General features: G+C 41.7%; 1 protein-coding gene across 1 annotated transcript; it reads right to left on the bottom strand.

Moving 5' to 3' along the window:
* Positions 1-2,624: 2,624 nt before the first annotated feature.
* LOC148024286 (putative serine/threonine-protein kinase At1g54610) lies at positions 2,625-25,055 on the bottom strand. The gene is made up of 9 exons (XM_087693897.1): positions 24,198-25,055; positions 23,762-24,103; positions 23,139-23,423; positions 22,706-23,023; positions 21,489-21,716; positions 21,265-21,365; positions 4,158-4,281; positions 3,512-3,988; positions 2,625-3,406 (listed from the first exon to the last, which is right to left on the bottom strand). Exons 1-9 carry the CDS (start codon positions 24,234-24,236, stop codon positions 3,101-3,103), a joined length of 2,220 nt encoding a protein of 739 aa, XP_087550023.1. The 5' UTR covers positions 24,237-25,055; the 3' UTR covers positions 2,625-3,100.
* Between the last annotated feature and the right edge of the window lie 377 nt (positions 25,056-25,432).

Here is a 25,432-nt window from a genome sequence, read left to right as displayed (position 1 = left end):
GAAGAAGTTGAGTATGGAAGTTAAAGTATATCACCATTTGTAGTACAAACGTATCCACAACCTGAAAGAGGTGGCAGCCAAAAATCTAGATACTAGGAAATTACTAGACCAGTGTGGATTGAACGAGTACATGGAAAATTTTGAGGGGGAAATAATTTACAAGCATTGCATAGAATTTGTCATGACCTACGATCTCGACAGGCATAGTGGGTTGGTTGCATTAAGCAACAACCGTAGAAAGAAACATGTGGAGATCCCTCTTAATCCAAAAGTAGTGTGCAAAGTCTTGGGCCTACCAAATAAGTAAGAGAAGCATCCAAAGAGAAATATCTATGCAATGTTAGGGATGGATAAATAGAAGGTTTTCACTAATGATGGCATTAGCCTGGAAGACACCCTAGATCCCTCAATTAAATTTCAAGCTAAATTAATACATACTCTATTCTTTGAAAATAGATATAGCTCCATGGTGAGCAAAATCCAGGTAGCCTGGAAGACACCCTAGATCCCTCAATTAAAATTCAAGCTAAATTAATACATGCTCTATTATTTGAAAATAGATATAGCTCCATGGTGAGCAGAATCCAAGTAGCAATGCTGGAAATTGTGGCTTCTTGGGCAATGGCGAACAACAAAGACCTCAATGCCTACATCATAAAAACCATCCATGATGCAGCAAAAGCATTGAACTCTGGAGCATAAGAGTTTGAGAAATTAGGATATATGTCAGCAAACAAGGAGAGAGGAAAAAAGAAAGAAGGCGACAACCAAAGTCACCCTAGTAGGGTTCAAGGGGTACTAGCAACTATTATACAAGGTCACCAAGGAATCATACCCAAGAGCAAAATTATCAACACAAGAACCTCTAGGCATAGCAATACAAGAGAGGTCATCCATGTACACTAAAAAGGATTGAGCATGGATCCACCAAAAAAAAAAAACACAAAATCAAGTGTCCTTGATATCGCAAACACTTTGTCATACCAATAATTTGTTAGTTCTTGCTACCACAATCTAGGGTCTTTAATGTTTTGCTCCAACTATTTTTTCCCTAGCCTTAATGACATTGGAATCACCTTTTGCACAATTGTTAAAGGCGGCACCTTTTTGAGCCCATGTGGGAAGTTGAAAGCGAATTGCATAGGCAATTCCTAAGATTTCCATTGTTTCCCAATGATGAGCTCCCTATCCCAACTAATTAGCAAGTACTTCCCTCTTTGCGGGAAGGGTATGTTTGGCATTGGTTGAAAAGTGGCAATGAGCTTCCTTTTACTTTTTTTCACTCATTCTCTTCTTCTTTGCATGGATTTTGTAATATTTTTTGGAGGGGTGGGTGCCCCTTTCGTTTCTGTGGCGGTTTTTGATTGTGGAGGCATTAGCTACTCATGATCTTCATGTTCCCAATATGTTTCAAGTGTAAGGAGTGATGATGATGGTGCTTCTATGGTTTGGGTGGGTACTTCAGTGATGACTATTCCAATCACATCCTTAGTTCTTTGGTAGAGACCCCCATTTCCCTAAGTCTTTATGCATGTTCTTTCTTTGTCATACTATACTTGTGCCAAGGAAATGTCACCTCAGGATTGTGCTTGAGTGCCTACCTAATGAGTTGTAGCTTCTTCTTGAGATTGTCCATCGTGTTGTCCTCACATGACTTCAACATCTCAATCAATGTGTTATTTAAGTTTTGATGCTGAACTTACATCATTGTCTCTATTGCTTTAGCTCTTTCTATTGCTAGGCTTTTTTCACATTTCTCTTGTGCTAAATGAGTGGCCATGTTTTGCAATGGGTCCTCACATGACTTAAACACCTCAACCAATGTGTTACTGAAGTTTTGATGTTGAGCTTACATCATTGCCTCTATTTCTTTAGCTATTTCTATTGCCAAGCTTTTTCACATTCCTCATGTGTGCTAAATGAGTGGCCATGTTTTGCAATGCATATGTATTCATTTCTTCTCAATGATTCACCTTTTCCTTTGCCATCTCTAGCCCTTGGTTCTGCCATTTAGCAAGGATCTCCACTATGGTCTTCTATTCTTACTAGGTTTTGGCAAGGATGTTCCTTTGTTGCACTTCATAGTCTAGTTACTTTTGGAGTTGGGCATAGTTATGGCTTGAGCCATTGCTTAAGCTTGATATCAACTATTATGGGCTCTGAGTGAGCTACTTCCTATTCTTTAACTAAGCTTGTCACAAAGGTTTCAGTTGTAGCTATTTTACTAATTGCTTTCCTGCTTTGGAGGGGTGTGTGTGTGTGTGTATGAGGTAGAGTGAGGACCACTTGGAAAAGCTCTTGCTTTTTCTTGGTCTTCTTCTTCTTGTTCTCTTTATTCTTCTTCACAAAGCTTGGACAACAATTGAGGTGAAAGAGGTAGAGCTCACTTGAGGTGCATTGCAAGGATCATAGAGCCATCAATGAGCCATTTACGGATAGACTATAACAAAAAGGTAAATCAATGAATTCCTTGCATTCATTGGGAGAGTTGCAATAGTTAGTTGAGAGGTAACCATAACCCTATTGCTCGAAATACTTGAAACAATTAGTCCGTAAGCCCAACGGTCTAGCTCACGAGAGTAACGACAAGTGTCATGAGCCATGTTAAGCAAGTTAACAAGATTAGATTGGAAGACAATTGGTACAACTAAAGTGTCTTCTCTGGACCCACATTGTATCTATTTTATTTCTATAAAAAATATCAACTGATAGCATCTCCTTTGAGATTTTACTTTGTACACTTTACAATTCTTAGTTACATGGACACCTAATGACCTCATTCTTGTGTGGTGACCCAAAGGGAATGGGGGGGAGTCAAGATGCCGTTGGTAAATATGCATCTCCGTGAGTTTTGGTGATGCATTGTTGTAAGATTAAGGTACCACTCAATGCTCTCCAAACAACTCAGAAATCTGTTATATCAATTGGCCTACATGCGGCCAGTAACCCCTCTTCTGAGTTGAAGCCCATCCAACCCACTGTTTTAAAGGAACACTCTCGAGCACGTATGTCAAAAAGGCCTTATGCATAAGCACACCCATCAGTTCTGCAGTACATAAGCATGCGTATGCTGCTCAAACAGCAAAAGTACCCATCAGTTCTACATTGCATAACCATGGATGAAGTTTCCTGGTGATTCTGAATATGTTTCCCCTAAATAATGCGACTTTGCGGTCCGCAGACGACTGATGCTGATATCCTCTGCATCGTCAGATCCCACAGTCCCACAATTAGTCATCACTGCTGGAGGTGACCTCTCTCGTTGCTGCTTAATTTTGGCATGCCGGGCTTGAAGAAGTGCTTTCTGTATCCGCTGGCGCTGCTCATCAGGCAGACCACTATGGATCGTGGACAATGATACGATTGGGCCAGCAAAGTGTATCCTTTGAGCGTTGTCACCAGATTTCTGTTTTCAGAAAAACACGGCCAACAAGAACGAAACGACCTTGATTTGTAATCAATGTCACATATTTTCTCTATCAAAAGACAGTCAAACACAGTAAGGACATACCATTTGTCCAGGCCTTTCATGGTAGAAGGAGTCCTGATCCCAGTCATTGGCCTTAAAGGATTCCATTCTGTCGAGAATATGGTTGCTGCCTTTGACTCCAATAGGCTTCTTTTCCTGTTGCCATGGAACAAGCAGGCCTTTATGGAGCTCTTGGCTACCACTGTTCCTAGCAGCAACCAAACTAGAGAGACTTGAAAGGTCAGCTGGTGGCTTGGTTCCATTAATTCCTGGAAACTTCAAATCTGACAGATGGGCATATCTCCCACTCCGGGATGTAAGTCTAGGATTATGAACATGGAATTCATCCTCCTTTTTGTCGACTGCTTTTGCCTGTGCATCCAATGAGTCAGAAGGTAGGGCATCCGCATGGTTCTTTGGCACTTCTTTATTGTCATTTGGGAACTCCACTACAGCAAGTCCTTCCTTTTTGGAATTGGATCTTCTAGTTTGTTTCTTGTTAGTAGCTCTGTGAAGCCTCTGCATATAAAAAGAGGCCGTTCAGAGGGTGCAAACTTCATTGCTTGATAATCGTTTCACTGCTACACTGAAAGCACCAACTGCTGGTTGTAAATAACAACACAAAACCACGTGTATTTTGATAACTTAAATGGAATGCCACTAATAACTGAGCTCAGGATATGTTTACTTGTAAAGCTGATGCTTCTTCATTCTTCACGTTTGGAAGAGCGGTGTTCTCGCTTGCTTCCTCTCTGCTTCGATCTTTTCTCGAAGAAATTGATCTATGTACTCTTCTGTTCACAGCTTTTTCCCTGCATTGCATGATCATAGGAACCTCGTTACACATGACATCTATCAAGATGACTCGTACGTGTGTATCATGCAGAAACATAGATGCAAAGTGACATTACCCTCACGTGATTTATATATGGACATTGCTAACACATCTGAACTCAATCAAAGAGTACTTAAAAAACAGCACAGTATCTGTGCCCCTTGAACAAAGCACAGTTGTAAGTAATACTATGAGAACAAAGGTGAAGCCCAGAAAATGTATACTCTTGAAGCATAGTATAAATTTTCCTTCCATCACTTTATGAATGACTGGTAAAGCAACAGTACTGCATACAATGCTGCAAAGGAAGCTTGATTGTGAATAATTACATCCAAATTGAAAATTCCTCAACTTTAAAAGAGAACAGTGCACTTGTCGCAGGCTAGAAGTATGATTTGGTTATAGGCTTTTGAGAGAGTATAGCCCTACATGATTGGACCCAATTCAATAGATGGCTGCTATGAATACCAAGAATTGACTGGGGAATGCAAAAATGCAGATGCATGCATGGTCTGCAAATGAAGACACCACCACCCATGTGAATGCTGATTTCATTCAATGAAATCAATCAGCTAAAAATTTACATCTCTCATGTGGCATTTTATGTGCAATCTACGGTGGCTTTCACCTTCTCTGAGTCCATGCTGACAATAGTTGTGGAGGTCATGTAACCTAAATATTTCATAAAGCAAAAGGTACCATTTGTTTGCCCTTAAGTGGACAGATATTAGATGGGAAGCGGTCAATTGAGAAGGTGTGAGTGCTCAAAAGCATTGGATGTATTGACACTTGGCATCCATGTCTTTAGATAGTGCTTGAGGTCAGCCAATCATAGATGCACATGGCGGCCAAACACAAAACTGATTGGCCCGCCACAGGTGGAGCAATCCCCATCTAGGCTTTCTGCTTGGCATAATCTAGCAACTAGTGACCACTATCCATATATCAGTTAGGTAATCTGAGTGTGCCAACCCCCACAACAGGGTATTACCTATCTCCTACTATTTGACTCTGTTAGCAATCATGTGTGTCTCATGTGGTCATCTCCTACCTGTGAGCCTAAGTGTGAGTCAAACGAGGACATTGAAGCTCTGACATAGTATTTGTCTGTCATTTTATGTGTTTTAGACACTTTAGATAGAGGGCACATTAGTGCATTTCTTTTTGTACATTTTTGGCTATTTTTTAGGAGTTTGACCACATTTAGGGTTTTCCCTCCTTTTTGTCTATATATAGGCAGCCTGCCCTCCCACTTTCATTATCCATCATTGATCCTTCATGATCAGCCAGCCCTCATTCTCTCATCCCCCTACTATTGTCTAACGCCAACACTGACGCATAGAGCTATATATTGGGGCTGACTATTGCAACCTTGTACCTTCAGCCATTGTTGTCGCATTGTTCCTTCTCTCTCCTACGTTTTCTTTGTCTCCTCTCCGTGTTCACTTTTCTATTTCCGTTGCACACTCACATGGTATCAGAGCCACGAATGCGAGCCGGAGATCTCAAAGAGGAGCGTGCTATCTGTGACAAAACTTGACAGGCGTCATCCCCACGTGCTACAAACCTTGCACTTGGAGTCATACAAGGCAGGGCGGCCTGTTTCCAGCCCTTTTTTTAGGCTGCATTTACCGGGGCAGATTTTTGTTTTGCTCCTAGGCAGCCTCTACCAAGCTTGGCAGCACCAGTATTGCACCCAAGTGGCGTCAAACTAGTTGGGCAGCCATTCTATTGGTAGGGCTGTTAGCAGAGTATGTCAACTCATGTGTGAGTTTGAGCATGTATTGTGGGCTAGGCACATTATGTAGATATTTTAGGCATTTTTGCCAGCTTGACATATTTTATGGCATTATTCATACCTATATATTCAGGGCTCCTCCTCCTCAGACTGTCAGTTTACCACTTGGAGGTCCTGTGGAGAGAGGAGCCAGTGCAAGTGCCCACACAGCCAATGACTCACTGTTGTATGCGACAATCTAGTGTCTGATATATGGATTCCATTTCCCAAGCATACATCTGAGTTCTCATTTGTATTGTGTTCTTCAATGTTCTTTCTTTCCCTTTCTCTTTTGTCTTGTGTTTCAACAGTTTATTACAGCATATATTTATGCTTCCATTGCTACTCCACTTCTGACATGGTATCAAAGCTCAGGTTCTATGCTCTTGCTGTAATTTTCTTTGCTGCTTTCAGGACTGTTTTGACCATTGCTGATCATGCAATTACTACTCCAAACAGGCGACTTGTTTTACCTATGTTTTTTGCTAACATTACCATTCGTACCACCTGCATCCGTCCCTCTCCGTCTACGTGCCAATTCTGGCCTGCATTTTGGTGTTTTTGCATCTCCTCTTGGCTGGCCGACTACATTATCAAGCCGTTTTTGCTGTTTTAGGCAGTTTCTGGCTAATTTTTTGCCTTTTCGCAACAGATTTCTTCTTGTTTTGGTCAGATTTTGGTAAATACTACATGTAAACTCTCATTTTCTGTAGTCTGTGCTTGTGGTTTGGCTGTATCCCCTCTCCAAATATCTTATTTTCTCTACTTCTCTTCTAAATCCTATACAGATGGCTCCTCCATGCACGTCCACTAATGATAAGTTACATGGATCTAATTATCTTACATGGAGTGCTGTGATAAAGGCTTGGTTTATACAAACACGGTTACAGGGGAGGCTTTCATCAGATACTAGTGAGGCTCTTGCAGCTTCATAGAGGGGTTCGAAGAAGAAGTTGAAGACCCAGTGTTACCACTATGGGACGAAAGGTCATTTACGAAAGGACTGCAAAGAGTTAGCGGCTTTGAGGAAGAAAGAGAATAAAACAAAGCGAGATGTGGACTCCTCCGATGAGTCATCATCTACCTCAGACTCAAACTCAGACTCTGATCCTCTAGCCAAGGAGAAGTCCAAGGTGCGGAAAGAATCAGCTTCTTCGGATCGCGGGAAGGGCTTGATGGCCCCTTCCTCAGCTGCTTTCTAGTGGTGGTGATGATCACATCTCTCATGACTCTCCAATGCTAGCGAGAAAGTGTGAGAGGGTAGTAAGATGGAACAGCCGCACCTCATCTATACATCTATATACATTCACAAGATTCATAGAGGGACTTCCTTGATGCATCGATCAAAGTCTAGCAGGCTCAAATCCTGGAGCTGGGATTGACATCCAGGTTCATGATGAGGCTGGTTATTTGACAGAGAGTGGGTGGCTTTTGTCTAGAGCTCACATGAGGGGACACTTCAGTGATTTGGCTAAAGGCAGGGATCCATGGTCATTTATACGTTGCGGCATTGGTGACAGGATGGTCACGTGTGCTATAACAAAGGCATTGTTGAGAGACATTGAGAGCTGCTATGATCTTCTTTATCTTCAGGAGCTGGTACGATCAACATCGACATCAGGTTCTCTCCGAGGCACCTTGGTGGAGGCTTGATCACCCACTACCGTGTCTCCATGGTTCTATTTGGTGGTTCTCTATTGTATGGACTATGATGAGTCATTTATCATTGTATCATTGTATTGTATCTAATCACCTATGATTTGAGAGAGAGTGTTAGCAAAATATGTCAACTCATGTGTGAGTCTGAGCATGTATTGTGGGCTGGGAAGATTATGTAGATATTTTAGTTATTTTTACTGTGTAGCATTTTATACTTTATAGCATTTATTACTGCCAGTTGGCCAGCATTAATGCTGGCCAGCTTGACATATTTTATGGCATTATTCATGCCTATATATTTCGGGCTCCTCCTCAATCTATCAATTCACAACCTGGAGGTCTTGTGGAGAGAGGAGCCAATGCAAGTGCCCACACAACCAGTGACTCACTGTTGTATGCGATAGTCTAGTGTCTGATATATGGATTTCATTTCCCGAGCATACATCTAAGTTCTCATCTATATTGTGTTCTTCAGTGTTCTTTTTTTTCCTTTCTCTTGTCTTGTGTTTCAGCAGTTTATTATAGCATATATTTACACTTCCATTGTTGCTGCACTTCTGACAAGGGCGACACCAAAATGGACTTGCATTTTTTGCAGGCAGTCCCCCGGCACGTGCCGTCGAGCCAGGCCCTACATTACCTGCGTTTTTGTGTAGGTAGCCCTTGTATCTCCACATTTTGTGCAAGCAAGTCATCGGTCCTCCTAGGTGGCACATTTGCAAGCTGGGCAGCACATTTGCAAGTTGAACGGCTCCTGTTCTTTGTTGGGCAGCCTGTTTACAAGTGGACAGATTTCTTTCTTTGCTGCATTCTCATATTGGTTGGTCTTAGTTGACCATGGTGACTTCTTTTTGGTGCTAGGTGGCCTCCATTATAGGCCCACATTAGGGAAGATCTGCATTTATTGCAGGGACTCGATTTCTTGGCACTCTTGGTCCTTTACCAACCCTTGGACTGGTTGTGTTTCCAAGTTGAAGCCCTATTTTCCTCTACATTTCCTACTCCCTCTCTCTACCCAACATTGTGTTTCCTTCAACATCGGATACTCCCCATCACCTTGCCCCAATCAGTCTTCTTCTATACTGTGGCTCAACGGACCCCGATTATCCCGAGGATACCTCTTATTAATCACCTTAATTCCAAAGGCAACATCTTCTTTGTTTTCTTGTAGGTACTTTATTGAAGGACATTTATGGTTGACGTTTCTATTATGCTTTCCCGTTATATTCTTTTGAGGTTTCTAGTCCTCGATCAGCATTGATGGCATGTTCCTGAGTAAGTGTCAGTCCTACCCTCTCTCTCCACATCCAACAAGCCAGATGGGACGAACTATCCTCTCATGCCACGTGGAGTGTCTCCTCAACGATTGTGACCTTTGGGATTTTGTTATGGTCCCTATATCCCAACCTGCCGTGGATCCTCATGATGGTGTGTCCATGGATTCGGCAACTTTATGGGATCAATTGAATGCCAGAGCCCGCTCTTTTCTCTTATTGAGTTGTACAAATTTTGTGCTTATGCATGTTTGAAGTATCCACACCACTACAAAGATTTGGAGGAGATTGGCATCTCTCTCCTGGATCTAGGCATTTGGGCATCGATTATCTCTTGAGTTGAAGCTGTGTCACAAATTTCCCTATGATGAGGGATCGCATCCACAAGATGGAGGAGATTCGAGATGAGCTTTCATTTCTTCGCAAAACCTAACTATGACACTTCTCTCACATCTTCTGTCACTGACATATGATGTGTTCTACACCAATCTTCTCATTTCTCATAGCTGCGAGACTCTTACTTAGGAGAAGCTAGTCCCATAGGAGCTTGAGCAAGATGTGCATGATAGTGAGACAGATTCTTGCGGAGCCCATGCACATGGCCGTACTTACACAACTTTATCTACAAGTACAGGACAAGCCAAGCAAAAGAAAGGGCACTATCTATGCTCCATTCCCCTTCCATTGTGCAGGGTCCTCCAAGGTATTTTTCTATTGCCGCACCTATTCCCACTTATGCACCATCTATTCCACGGGTTCCATCCCATTTCCCACCATCTCCCCTAGTGGTTCCCTCGTACATTCCATCCCTTTCAGAGGGAGACGATATTGGTGATGTGTTTGTGGATTTCTTGGCCCTTTATGTTTCAGCGAGGGGCTTCCTAGGATTGTGAGGAGTTTCTTCAAAGTTTCCAATCTACTTTGGGCCTTTCTTGTATGCAGCTACCCCTTTTCTTTGTCATCTAGCCAGCATTCCTTGGCGCTTGGCCCTTGATCCCTTGTGTTTCTATACAGCATACGGCACCTTCGATAGTTCCTCACTATCGTCTCTCAGTTGGGTTTGAGGCTTGACTCGCCCATCCCCAACTGGAGTTTTCTGGAGTGATCCATTGGAGGCCTCTCTATTCCCTTGCCCTTTGGTGGCTTTCGTTTGTTTGGATTTTCATACGAAAAGGGAGTCTTGCTCCTTGGTTGGCTTTCTTCATTGAGGGACTACATTGGCATTGGCACTCTTCCTACCACCCTCGAATTTGCATCTCCTTTGGCCTTTCGCCACATCCAAGATCTGAGAGGGGGTGTTAGCAATCGTGTGTCTTGTTTAGTCATCTCCTACCTGTGAGCCTCAATCTGAGTCAAACAAGGATATTAAGAGCTCTGACATTGTATTTGTCTGTCATTTTATGTTTTTTAGACACTTTAGATGGAGGGTACATTAGTGCATTTCTTTTGTGCAATTTTGACTATTTTTTAGAGGTTTAACCAAATTTAGGGTTTCCCCTCTTTTTCATCTATCTATAGGTAGTCTGCCCTCCCACTTTCATTATCCATCATTGATCCTTTGTGATCAGCCAACCCTCCTCATTCTCTCATTCCACTTCTATCGTCTAGTGCCCACATTGACACATAGAGCTATGTGTTGGGGCTGAGTGGTACCTTCAGCCATTGCAATCATATTGTTCCTTCTCTCTCCTACGTTCTCTTTGTCACCTTCTTCTCTCCATGTTCACTTTCCTATTTCCGTTGCACACTCACAGATTCAAGGTACCTAGGGTGTCTAGGCCACTACCTTCATTTACTTGAACAATTAACCCCACATTAGCTAGACCCAATGATTTGGTTTGTTACCTTGCCCAATCTACTAATAGACCCCTTTCAATGTCTAAACTAGAAATCCTACCAATGCCTAGTAACACAATGCTCCTCATGGCTTGTCCTCATTTGGGGGCATCACAACATTGAGCGCTTGGAGCATAGTTGTGTAACTCAAAGTTGGGCATTTGAGCAATCCCTAACAATTGCCCCTTAATTATCAATATCCACCCAAAGGTGAACTACATGTCTAGCCAAATGTCAATTAATCAAGATATCAAGTCAACTAATCTAATTTGGTAAAGTGTCACCACATGTGATTTGTATGGAATAATAGTCCAACTTCACGACTCTACCCTTAGTAAGTTTACACATATAGTGATACTAAATATACACATTTGTATGCAACTTTGTGCTACACTTTATGATCATCACTTCCACATCCATCAAAATAGCCAAACTCTCTCACAAGTAGCAGCACGTGCTACCTTCTACTTGGTCTCTCTCAAAACACCACTGACAAGCACCGAACAAATAACACCAACACTGGACAAAACCCTCAAATGGACAGAGATCCTATAGCAAATCTCCTCGTGGAGTCATATGATTCAAAGTACTGCTGTCAATAAGCCAAGGCCTCTCAGAAGATGAGATATCCATTGAAGAAGGCTCCTCCAACGCATGGATATGAAAGAACACAAACTCTATGAGTAATAGTTGGTGTAGAGATAGAGGAAGGCTCAAATAATTTAGCACCATACTTCACTCCCAGATAAAGATGTTAGAATATCAAGCTCCCGTTACTCTTTAGTCGGTCTATCTTTATGTGTGTAACCGACATTAATTGGGATACAGCTGTACATGTGTGTGACATTCAATAAGTCGGTGTAGTCAGTGACAACCATAGTTAGTCGTGGTTAGTCATACCTATGTGAGTAAGTCTCTTTCAATGAGTATGATGGAAGAATAATGGAATAATAACAACAATGAGCTGAGGCTCATCTTCTACTCCACTCTGTCTCTCTCCCTCTCTTCCAACATGGTATCAAAGCTTGAACGCCTGGAGCCTGAAGGCTTGGCAGTGGCCATTTGATATCAAGACATTAGATCTGTAGAAAACGTCAACAAAGGAGACTGTGTCTGCAGTTCTTTTTTTTGAAAAAGCTATATCTTGCTACATAAATGGTTTTTGGAGGAATGGCCCAAACCTTCTGACCCTTTCGACGGAGTCTACAACTTTGCAGAAGAAATTTTTTTCAAATTCCTCACAGATTTTGAGATATTCAGCACCGACCTGTGCAGACTGGTTGTTTACTGCAATAAAGAGCAGGTGATAGCATCATTGCTTGACTAAGAGCTCATCTAGGAGCTTGAAGAACTGATTACAGATCTGAAATAATAGTGGTCTGATGTATATAGACAACCTACAGCATGTATGCACCTCTAACATGAGCTTGGAACTCTCAAACTTATTCAAGAGTATCATTGAAGCATAGGTATATATGCTGGGAAGTCATATGGACTTGATGTCATGCATTGGAACTGGGATTTTATGCTGAAAAATATTCAGATCTAGAATTTTTTAATGGCTAGAAACTGTCACTGAATGTAGGCAACAAGCATTGTCTCTTACTGAAGCATTACATGTCATTTTGGAGCTCCTGTCATTTGTATGACATGACATATGTATGTTGAATGCTTGGAAGACTAAAGAGAGCATTGGATGCAAATGAGGATTGAAATCTAGAGATGAAACAAATGCCTTGATATCTATGTGGCTGGTCGTTTACAATAAATGTAGTATATGACATTGCCTCTCTATATTCCTGAAGAAAATAACATCATTTATCACTCAAGATCTCAAAGGAGTTGATTTCCTGAATGTCAGGAAGGTGCCTGAATGTCAGATTGCAAGTTTTAGACTGCATATTCTCTTCACTGTAGTAAGAATGCATGAGACAAAGATACAGTGCTTGCAGAGTCTATGTATTGACTAAAATACATATGGGTTATCCCACATGCTTGTGGATGTTTCTGAGGTTGTAAAGGGCTGAAATACCCTGTTTCTTTGGTGCAAAAAATTATTGTAGAGAACTGTCCTAACTGTAGGAAACTGTACTGAATTGCAAAAAACTGTCCTAATCTGCAGAAAACTGTCCTGAATCGCAGGAAACTATCCTGAATAGCAGGAAATTGGTCTTGAACTGTAGGAAAAGAAGTCAAATACTTACAGGTTGTATACATCACTGAATACCTAAGTTGCAACTATGGCGAATGCGGCAAATGCTCAAGGCACTGACAATATCACTCAAATTGTGGGAGAAAAGCTGGACAACAAAAATTTTGCTTCATGAAAGTTCCGTATGAAGAATTTTTTGGTTGGCAGAGGTTATTGGGACTTACGTACAGGAGATGAGGTTGAACCTGAAATGCTTGAAAGGAATCCGACAAATGATCAGAAAAGGGCTCATAAGCTATGGACTGAGAGAGCATGCAAGGTGTTACATTAGTTTTCCTTATGTATATCAGATGCTATGGTTATACAGATTACTGGATGCAATTCTCCAAAGGATGCATGGGGCATACTCATGAAGAATTATGAAAATGTAGCACATGCAAGAAAGATTCAGCCGAAGCAACAGTTCAATAACATGTCTAGGAATGGCAGAAGCATTCAGGCCTACACTACAAAGATTAAGAACATAGCGGATCAGCTTGCCACCATTGGATCTTCAGTGTCTGAGGATGATATGATTGCAATGACATTGAATGGACTTGGCAAAGAGTATAAAGCATTTGATACGTCTATTTCTATGAGAGCTGGATGAGTTGATTGCTTTGCTACTGCATGAGGAAGTTAAGCTTGGGCTGAATACAGGTTCTAGTACGTCTCAAAGCAGAGACACTGGTCTTTACTCTAGCCAGCATGGCAGAGGCAGCAGAGGCTGTGGCTCTTTTCGAGGTCAAGGAGATACTCGAAACACTTATGGACAGCAACAGCAGAATGCCTGGTATGGCACGAATACACAGGGCCAGTGTGGATCTGGTGGTTTTTCGAGGGAGGGGGAGATTCCCTAGAGGCAAAGAAGAATCGTGGCAGTTAAATGATCAGTCCAACAGGGACAAGGACTATCATTATTGCAGTAGATATGGGCATATAGCCAAAGATTGTCATAAGAAGTAGGCTGATATGAAAGCCAAGGGTAGACAGAATGGAAATTATGCTTTATCTAGCGGAGTTCCTAATGATCAAGGTGACAGGTTGTTTGCCATGCAGCATGTGTCTAAGAATGCATCTAGACAAAACAGAGATGAGAGATGGTACATTGATTCAGGGACTTCAAATCATATGACACCCCATGGAGAATGGTTTGATGAGATGGTTGCAAGTTCACATGAGCATGTTTGTACTGGGGATGACACCTAGCATACTATTCAGCATAAAGGAGTTGTATCTTTGTTAATGCCTGATGGCAAGAAAAAGAGTATGCATACTGTACTACATGTACCTATAATAACCAAGAATCTTTTGTCAGTTGGACAGATGGCACATCAGAATCTAGAAGTGAGATTTAATAGAGATAAATGCTTTGTTAAAGAATATGGTAATGGCTTCCAATTGATAGCTAGAGGCCGAAGAGATGGCAGAATATTTACTCTTGATGCGTCAATTCCAGAATTGAAAGCAGCCATGTTTGCACACGGTGGTGCTATACGGGATGTTGAAATATGGCATAAGTGGATTGGCCATGTGAATGTACAAAAGCTAAAATCAATGCAGCAGAAGGAGATTGTGCTTGGACTGCCTAAGTTCAAGTATCATGACTTTGGACATGTATGTGATGCATGTCAGTTTGGAAAGCACACATGGTTTCCATTTATGAGACATGTACTGAATATCTCACGACCCTTGCAATTGGTATATTCAGATGTATGGGGTCCGTCTCATAATGCTTCGTTTGGTGGTGCTCATTACTATGTATCCTTCATTGATGATTTAGCAGATACACTTGGCTTTACATACTGAAACATAAGGATGATGTGTTTGATGCATTCAAGGACTTCAAGCAGCATGCTGAAAATGAGTTGAGCTGTAAAATTTCATGTCTTAGATCAGATGGAGGTGGAGAATATGTCTCTAATTACTTTGACAGGTACCTTGCTAAATATGGGATCAGACGATAGCTAACTTGCAGCTATACACCGCAGCAAAATGGTGTAGCAGAAAGGAAAAATAAGGTACTGCTGAAATCGGCAAAAGCTATGCTGAATGAGAAGAGTTTGCCAAATGGTTATTGGGCTGAAGCAGTAGTGATTGCTGTCTATGTGCTGAATAGAACCCCTAGAGTAGGGATTCATGATGTAACTCCATATAAGAGGTTGTATGGTCATAAGCCTGACATTTCACACTTGAAGGTATTTGGCAGCATTGCATATGTGCATGTTCCTGATGAAAAGAGAAAGAAATTGAATCCTAAAGCTGTCAAGATTGGTTATGCACAAGACTGGAAAGCTTACAAGTATTATGTACCGTCTACACATGAGACATCGATTTAGCAGAGATGTTTTTTATGAATTGCCATCGTGGTATGGTAATCCAGTTACAGTGGCTAGTGATGGATCAGCCAGCACTAGTAATGCTGAAAATACACCTACAATGAGTACATCTGTGAGTGGTCCTTTAGGTGATGGATGCTTGTGGAGTCATACTCCTACGTCTACTGACACGGATATGTCAGTGAGGGGGAGATTGGATAAGGGAAAAGAAAAGATACTTGAGGATGTGACAGGTCCACTTGTAGCAGGTTATGAGTCATCTAACAGTGACAGTTTGGATAGTAAGTTGGGCATTCCGACTTTTATGATGCCTAGAGCAAGGTAGAGTCGTTATGTACTGCCTCATGAGAGGCAAGCTCAGAGTGAGTCACAGTTATGGAGATCTGAGAGAGTCAGAAAACTAGTTGACAGGTTTACATACACTGGTCATTCAGCCCGCCATTATGCATATGTGGCTAATGTGACAGGTTACAAAGAACCTACAAAGTTTGATGATGCAGTTACATATGATAATTGGTGTGCTGCCATGGATGAGGAGTATGCAGCCTTAGCTGAAAATGAGACATGGGAATTGGTTGAGTTGCCTGAAGGCAAAGTCCCCATTGGCTGCAAATGGATGTATAAGGTTAAGTGCAAGTCAAATGGTTCGTTAGAATGCTATAAGGCTAGGCTGGTTGCAAAAGGGTATGCACAGCAGTATGGCCTTGACTATGAGGAAACTTTCAGTCCGGTGGCTAAAATGGCAACAGTCAGAACTATCATTGCTTTGGCAGCATGCAAAGGCTCAAACTTATGGCAAATGGACATCAAGAATGATTTCTTGAACAGTAATTTGGTTGAGCAAGTATATATGGAGCAACCTGAAGGCTATGTTCACCCGGACTTTCCTACACATGTAAGGCACCTAGAGCATGGAATGCTCAGATCAACAATTATTTACAACAACATGGATTTAGATTGGGTGATGCAGATCACAATCTGTTCATGAAGAAGACAGATCATGGATATGTGTTTCTAGTGGTTTATGTAGATGATCTTATCATCACTGGAGATGATGAAGAGGGCATTACTGAAATTAAATCATGTTTACAAGCTGAATTCAGAGTCAAAGACCTTAGTAAGCTGAAGTATTTTCTTGGAATTGAGGTAGTCTCTACGCCTCAAGGTATATGGCTGCTACAGAAGCAATATGCTCATGACATGTTACAGAAGTATGATATGGCTGAATGCAAGCCTATGGAGACACCTCTTGATTAGAATGTCAAGCTGCAGATTGATGTTGGAAATGGCATAGAGAATGTAACCATGTATCGACAGATGGTGGGCAGCTTGATATACTTGACAATTACCCGCCTTGACTTATGTTATGCAATGGGGCTGATTAGTTAGTTCATACAAAAGCCTCGCAAACCACATTTAGATGCAGTCAGGAGGATCATGAGATATGTAAAGGGTACTACAGATTATGGGTTGTTTTATGTATATGGAAAATCTCTTGACTTGACAGGGTTTACTGATGCCAATCGGGTTGATTGTGCCTATGACAGGAGGTCAACCAATGGTTATGCATTTGGATTGGGCAAGAGTATAATCAGTTGGCAGAGTAAGAAACAGTCTTTTGCATTGTCCAGTACAGAAGCTAAGTACAGAGGAGCTGCCTTAGCGGCTTGCGAAGCAGTTTGATTGATGAAACTACTGAAAGACTTGGGAATACAGCTAGAAAGCAAAGTGAGATTGCATTGTGATAACCTCAGCAGTATTATGTTGGCTAGCAATCCTGTCTACCATGCTAGTCTAAATATATTGAGGTTCACTACCATTTCATCAGAGAAATGGTTCTTACATGCCAAATTGACTTGATTCATGTGAAGACTGAAGACCAAGTAGCTGATATATTTACCAAGTCTCTTGGTAAAGAAAAATTCATATACTTCAAATAGCTACTTGGAGTTTATCAGATGGTTTGAGCTTGAGGGGGAGTGTTAGAATATCGAGCTCCCATTACTCTTCAGTCAGTCTATCTCTTTATGTGTGTGACCGACATTAGCTGGATACAACTATACACGTGTGTGACATTCAATAAGTCAGTGTAGTCAGTGACTTAACCACAGTTAGTCGTGGTTAGTCATACCTATGTGGGTAAGTCTCTTTCAGTGAGTATGATGGAAGAACAATGGAAGAAGAACAACAATGAGCTGAGGCTCATCTTCTGCTCCACTCTGTGTCTCTTCCAACAAAAGGTAAGGGCACTTCTTCCAGCATTTCTTCTTGAGATGTGTCCCCTTCCCATAGTATGGGCATCTAGGCTTCTCCAAATCTGTGTCAAAGCCTAAAGAACTCTCTTGTTTCTCCTTTTTGCCCTTGGCCTTTGATTTCTCCTTCTTATTCTTTCCTGCTCCTGTACTTGCTATGAGAGTTTTTATGGAGCTAGATCTAGTGGCTTCAACCTCTTTGAGAGCTCGTCATGTGCCAAGACAAATGAGGCTAGCCCCTCCCATAGAAAAGCCTCTTAGGTTCTCAATGTAAGAAGGCCGGTGTACTTTGGAGATGGCAATTGAGTCAAGAGAATTGATGATATCATCCTACCAAGGGATGCAAGCTCATCTCGGAGGGAGTATGAATAGATTCCTCATTTGAGTAATCAAAGTCTTAGAACCGGTGATATTCCATGTCTCTAAACCTACAAACACACTAAATCTATTGTGTTTGACTATGAAAGAGCCTGAACAAAGAGAATAATCAGCTACACCTACAAGAAAACAATTGTAGATGTCCTGTCTTTGTTGAGAGCACCTATGAAACACAAAAGATCTACGTTTTCTGTGGCAAACAACAAGCTGAAATTTTTTGTTTTAAGTAGTAGGATGGTTCTGTGTCCTCACTTAGGCGATGATACCATGTGAGAGTGAAAACGGAAGAAGAAAACAAACACGGAGAGAAAAGGAGAAGAGAAAAGATAAAAAGAAGAGAAGAGAAATCTACACTAAATTTGAAATGAATGTTGAATACAATGGTAGACTCATTAGTCCTTGCACACAGCCCAAAGCATCAGTGAGGGCACTTGCAGAAGACAGAAGAGAATGATTTGTCCCAAAGTGGCCACTAGCTCTATAAATAGCCAAAAAGAGCCAAGACAGGCCGATGCTCAATTAGGGCCTAAATCCGGCATTAGGCCAACCAAAAAATAGCCGACAAGCACATCTGGTCACAAAATGCTGAGGTGGCAAGCAATAAATGTTGATAAGGACAGGCAGGGCAAATCATAGTTTTGGGGGAGCTCCACAAGCCAACAAACGCCTGGCAAAACCAAGAAATGCACATCTAAACTCACTAAGAAAAGAAATGCATGCTCTAAATAGAGCTGCCTCCTCCATCAAAACACATGATAGACATGTCAGAGCTCCTAATGTCTCAGTTTGACTCACACTAAGGCTCACAAGCAGGAGGTCACAATGCATGACAAACATGACTACTAACAACATATTCATTCATTCATTCATTCATTATTTTTCTTCTGTGTTCATTGTCTATGAGTTACCCTAACCCTAACTGTGTTCTTTATCAATTTGTGCTGTCTTATGATTGTATTTGCTATTTGTAGATAAGTATTTATTTACATTCTCAGACAAGACTGGCTCTAGGAACTCTATTCTTATGAGGGTACACTCATTGTTAGGGATGTTTCATCAATGCCCATTTGTGGTGTTGGCACCTTGCCTTAGTTGCCTAATTTTCCATCTTTGAACTCTATCTCGAAAGTCCTATATGTTCCAAAATTGGGCTTCCATCTCCTCTCAGTTCATGGCCTTACTAGACCCAGAACCCAGGTTGTCAATTTTTGTTGGGGATTCTTCTTCAAGAGCCATTCTTACAACAAGTTGGTAAGAGAGAGAGAGCTATACAAGCTCCATTCCCCTTCTCTTGCGAAGGGCCCTCCAAGTCAAATTTCTATTGTCGCACCCATTCCCATTTGTGCACCACCCATCCCACAAGTTCTATCCCATATCCCACCATCTCCTCTAGTGGATCCTTCATACTCCCCCATCCTTTCAAAGGGGAATGACATCAGAGATGCAGCTGTAGATTCCTTGGTCTTTTGTGTTTTAGAGGGGGGATTCCCAAGATCATAGGGAGATTCATCGAGGATTGTAGTCTTCTACAGCCCTTTCCTTCATGTAGCAACCTCTTTCCTTTGTCATCAAGCTGCCATCCTATCACTTGCATACCCATTCCATGACCCTTGGTCTCTGTTATTTTTTATTGGTAGGTTATGGTGCCTTTGATAGCTCTTCGCTATTGTCTCTTTTATGGGCCAGAGGTGTGGCTCACCCATCCCAAGCTAGAGTTTTCAAGAGTGATCCATTCAAGGCTTCTCCAATTCCATTGGCCTATGGTGGCCTCCCATTACATCAGGCTTTCATCTAGAGAGGGGGTCTTACTCCTTGGATGGCATTCTTCATCAATGAACTTCATCAGCAATGGCACTCCTCGCGAACTATTCCATCTCCTTTGGTCTTCCACTCCATCCAAGATCTGAGAGGGGGTGTTAGCAATCATAGGTGCCATTTCTCGTCATCTCCTACCTATGAGCTTCAATTGGAGTTAGACAAGGACTTTTGGAGCTTTGATATTGAGATTGTCTATCAATTTATATGCCCTAGACACTTCTGTGGAGGTGGCATCAGTGTATTTCTGTTTTGGCATAGTTGCCAAATTAGTTTTGGAGCGCACTGATCAGGTCAGCATATTTTGGGCCTCTACATTGGGTCAGCCAGTTTTTGGCCTTTTTGGCTGTAAATAGCCAGCCCACACTCCACCGCACTCACTCATTCCATCAGATCATATTTTCAGCCAACCCTCCATCATCATCGTCTTCAACTCCTACCTCTATCTAGTGCCCTCACTGATGCCTAGAGCTGCATGTTGAGGCTGAGACAGATAGCAGATCAGTCTTTGTATCATTCAGAATTAGTCAGATTGATCTTCATTCTTCTTTGCATTCCTTCTGTCTCTCTCTCACTCTGTGTTCCACTGTGCAGTCAAACCAATCTTGATAAAAACCAGAGCAGTGTGATGGCCACGTGGTAGTCTGTGGCAAAAAACACTGGTAAGATGGTCGTGGAGCAGCTGGAGAGGGCTGGGAGACCACCGAACAGCACCAAATGATAATGATAAGGCTGTTAAGCTAAAAAGGGTGCATTGCACATCAAACCTTAGGCTCAGCTCAGGCTGAGGCTGCATCATTTTGTGCACACAGGATTTTGCCGTGATAAGGCAATTTTGTACTGTGTTTTCAACTAATTTTTCATCCGAAGAGCCATCTATATCTCTAGGCAGCATGAGGTTCAGCAATTAAGGCAACATATCACCTAGGCAGTCCATGTGCATCAGTTGTAGATTAATTTGCCTGCAGCCTTCTAACATTTGATTGGCTGTATTGCACAACTAATGCGGAAATGCTTGCCATTTTTAATGCATACACAAAGGGAATTCACAGAAGTAGGGGGCCATTAGTCACTAGTGAATTATATATACCTCTTCCTACTCTTGCACAGTTGTATTGGAGTTCATACCTTGGGCACGCCATGAGCTTCAGGATTTTATTTCATCTCAAACATATTAGTACGTACTTCTGCCTATGTTTATCCACACTCTTTCTAATTTCCTGCTATGGAAGCTCTAGCAAAAGACATTTGATGCAGGATTGCCTTAGAGTGAGCATTCAAATGATGAATGCCCCCAGAAAACAAGATCTTTCAAACGCTAGCATATTACCTGATTTTAGTCTGAGAATGTTACCACTTTCTAGAAACTCGTCCTTTAGCACCTCTTACTGTTTATTAACATGTTGAGAAATTTGGATGATCTTGGATAGATAGAATACCTCTTGGAACTATTGTCCTTGATGTTCTCAAGGTCATCTTTGCTTGGAGAATACTTGGGAAGACAAGAAGGATCACATGCAAAAGGCTTTGTGCTGAAAAACTGACATTATCCAATTTAGATAATGCCAAGTCAGATTTTTTAAGAGAACCAAAGTGAAAATGAGAAGTGGATTTAATGAGACTTTCAATGACAGATTATAAGAGCAAAAGAGATAAAACGCACTTCACTATTCAAAGCCGATGATGCAGACCCTCGTGAGTCTGGATCAATCGCAAGCAGAACATGTAGCAAATTTACTGTTGTCTGTGGAAAATCTTTGAAGGCTTTTGACATACTCTGTTTGTATGGACGTTGTGGTTTGAAGATACCAGCATGAGGTAGCTTATGCTTCTGCCAATATTCTTCGGTTGGAGAACCACACAACTTGAAGATTTTGTGTAGTTGTTCAACCTGCAAAAAGGAGCTTGTGGAACAGGTAGTGAGTCAAAAAGATTCAGTTGCAGAAAAGCATATTATCTGCAACACAGGAAGTACATGTCAGTATGCTTGCTTTATGTCAACTATGATTCACGTTGTCCAAAATGTTTCATAACCTGCAAATACAGAATTGTGTGGCCAAAGACAGGTTTTCTTCTGCTTGATTGACGTGAATGTGATTCAATTGGTTGCATGTTTGAGAACATTGATGCAATTTCTATAAGTCCTCCAAAAGCTATAGTTCTTCTACAACTTATCTGAAAGATATCAAATGTGTAGCCAAACTATTCATCTAGACTTAGTTCCAAGAGAGAGCTTTTCCATTAACCCAGTGTCTTACGAAGCAACCTGACCAATCTGTGACATCCTACACAGCAACAGGGCCATGCATTCAACTCTCCAATGTAACATATCAGGTACTTACCAAACCATTTCATCTGTACTCGGTTCTAAGAGCAAAAGTTTTCCATTAGCCTGGTGTCTTACAAATCAAACCTGTTCAATTTAAGACATCCTACACAGCAATAAAGCAACAGGGCCATACATTCAACTCTGCAAGTAGCGTGCACTTGGAAACCTGCATTTGCAATAGCCGGTGTGTTGCAAGAAATAGACCACAGAACTTGCACTGAAGCATTAAAATAAACAACTATCGTGGAGAAAAAAACCTTTTTACTGAAAGGAAATCTTTAGGGAAAGAAAGCAGGATGGGACAATCTTATTGTTTTAGTTTCTAACAACAAGCCTTTAAACTGAAAGTTTTAATCTTTTGACAATTCAGCTGGAAAACATTCACCTGGAAGAAAAGAGAACCATCCTGAATTTTTTGCTTTGTAAATTATAAAGCACATCAGCAGTTGTGTTCCAATTTGCTACACGCAATGCCATATGCATGTGTTCCTCCACCTTTCAGACTAGAGTACAGCTTCTCATGAAATGGGAAACAGAGCAGCAAATGTTACCTCTGTTCTTCCAGGCATGATAGGTCTACCAGTGAACAGCTCAGCTAAGATGCAGCCTGTGCTCCAAAGGTCAATGGCCACCCCATATTCTTTGGCTCCTAAGAGAAGCTCGGGTGGACGATACCACAAGGTTACCACCCGGGTTGTCATTTGTCGGATCTCCCCAGGTTGGAAAAATGTGGCAAGACCAAAGTCAGCTAGTTTTAGGTTTCCTTGACTATCCAGCAAAATGTTGGACCCCTTAAGGTCGCGATGAAGCACTCCACGACTATGGCAATGATCAAGACCCTTCAAAATCTGTATCATGCAGCATTTCACCTGTTGCAAAAAGAAAAGCAGCTTAAATAACTGCGATATAACGTAAAGACTGAAGTCCTGTCCATCTATGAATGTGAACCATTTTAAACCATCAGTATATTCTTATAGCCCCAACCTGTGCTTCTGTGAATTTGATGTCAGAGCTGGATATTAGCCCAGTTAGGTCATGATCCATGTACTGAAATACAAGATATAGACTAGATGACAGTCGGGATGTGACAAGACCTTCCAGCTTGACCACATTGGGATGATCTAGCCGCCTGAGTATCTTGATCTCTCGTGCCATGAATCGGACAGTATGAGGCTCCAGAGTATCACATCTCACTTTTTTTAGGGCAACAATCTTTCCACTTGCCAAATCACGAGCTTTATACACATTACTGTATGTGCCTTGCCCAATCTGTGACAGTAGAAATCAATAGTTTAGTTGCAAAATATACACTGCTCTCAATTAAGAGACTAGTATCCAAAGCACTGCAACTGAACGCCCATACGAAAAGGGGCTGTCTTTTAACACTTCAATCAACAACCGCCTTGTTTGGGATGCCAAAGATATCCAAAGATGAATCATTACTGAAGCTAGAGTGTAGTCGCAGTGAACCAATCATGTGATGATTGAGTAGCATGTTGCTGTGAATTTCATGATAACTCTCTCTCACCATGTGTTATGGCAAACTCCTCCTGACAACCTTGTTGGCAACACTACTAAAATTAGTTTCCAGCTAGCAGAAAGCTTACTTTGTCTATTTTCTCAAAAGTATCAGCTCGTCTTGGAATCCAACCCATCAAAGCTTCTCCTGCCACTCCAGTGAGCCATGCTGGCCATCCTGCAGCAATTTGCTCTCCTTCACTTTGCTTAGGAAGATTGCACAGTTTCAAGATTTCATCTTTAATAAAGACTCCATTCCCATCATTATCCTCAGATGTCTGTCCTCTCTCCACACGTCTTCTGGATTTCTGGAAGGTTAAACCATTGCTTTGTTCCGACAGTTTAACCTTTCCAGAAGCAGACTGTGTATACTTGGCTGAAGTAGTATGCCGTGGAAGCTTTGACTTGTGACCATCCCCAGCCGCAAGTTCCTGCTCCAGAAACAACACCATAATCACATAATTGAGCTGCAGTAGCTATGAAAGTTCCCACCAGCACTGCTTAAGCAAGAGACATGTGTCTGACCTTATTGGATGATCCTCCAAATCCAAAAAGCTTTTTCATATTTCAAAGGTGTCATATTACAGCATTAGAGCATACGGGTTGTGCTGCACCTTCAAAATAGCCCAAAAAGAACAGCTTGACTATGCTTTACAGCTCGAAAAGAACCATGGCATTTGGTCAACACACAAATACCCTCCTTGTTTCAGTCTCAACAAATTGCTGGACTGCCACATTCCAGTTATTTCTGTTAATATTTAGCATTCAAGATATGAAACTCATTGGAGAACAGGGTGCAAATTCACTGGCCTTTCCCTCAATATGTCAAGCAACTGTGTATGGAAAAGGTGCATGGAATGGTTATCCTAGCTACAATGTTTTACTACAACAATTTGATCACGTAACGGTGTAATGGCTATCGATTGCTGGATGACAGGGCCGACGCCTATCTGTCGCTGTCACCTCCTCCTCTTCATCGATCCTTTTCCTGATGATCTGAAACAATATGGTCAAGGCCTGCGGCGTGAAGCTCTAAAGGCGAATAGAATCTTTTCAGTTGGAACAAATGCGAAGGCATGAGGCTCAGAAAAATGCCATGGCGATGCCACGGCAGAGCTATGGACTGCGGCTGGCAGTGGCGCCTGCAGCATGGATTGCCATAGATGATGATCATGATCACAAAAGCACGAGAGATCGGGAAGTTGCTGTTCAGTCGGCTTGCACAGGATTCTCTCGAAGGGGAAGCGACAAGAACCCTCCCTTCGGACGGCGACGAGCCCCGGCATTTTCTGCAGCGCTGAAGAAGACGAAGGACGAGCGGAAGAAACCACCGGGCATCACTGGCCGGCAACCTCCACCAGCTTCACCATCGCTGTTACAATAATCGCAGTTTAATAACTTTCATAATATTTAATTCTGTCTATCCATTTATTATCAGTTAGTTAGGATTATATTTAATAATTGCTTATCTCTGACTGTTTGCTCGTGACCTTAAGTGCCATTATAGCCTGTGGACTAATTATAATGTCAATAGTCCCAAAGGAATGGCAATGCTATTGGTATTGTGGCTCCTATTCTACTAAAGGGACTGCGCTCCAAAGGGCCAAAGTAATGAAATTTATATCAAACATGGATGCTATAGTGGATACATATTTTGGTCTCATGACATACATTCATGCATTTCACATACAGTAGTTTTCCCTCACCCACATTGCTGCGTCAAAATGCTCGCCATCGTAAGTTTCAAAATCATATTAATT

This window comes from Lygodium microphyllum, chromosome 15 (assembly GCF_053477565.2).
Source record: "Lygodium microphyllum isolate KBCC chromosome 15, Lygodium_microphyllum_v1.1.10, whole genome shotgun sequence".
NCBI lineage: Eukaryota > Viridiplantae > Streptophyta > Polypodiopsida > Schizaeales > Lygodiaceae > Lygodium > Lygodium microphyllum.
Note: the sequence above shows the minus strand (reverse complement) of the source record. Positions and strands in the feature narration are given on the sequence as shown.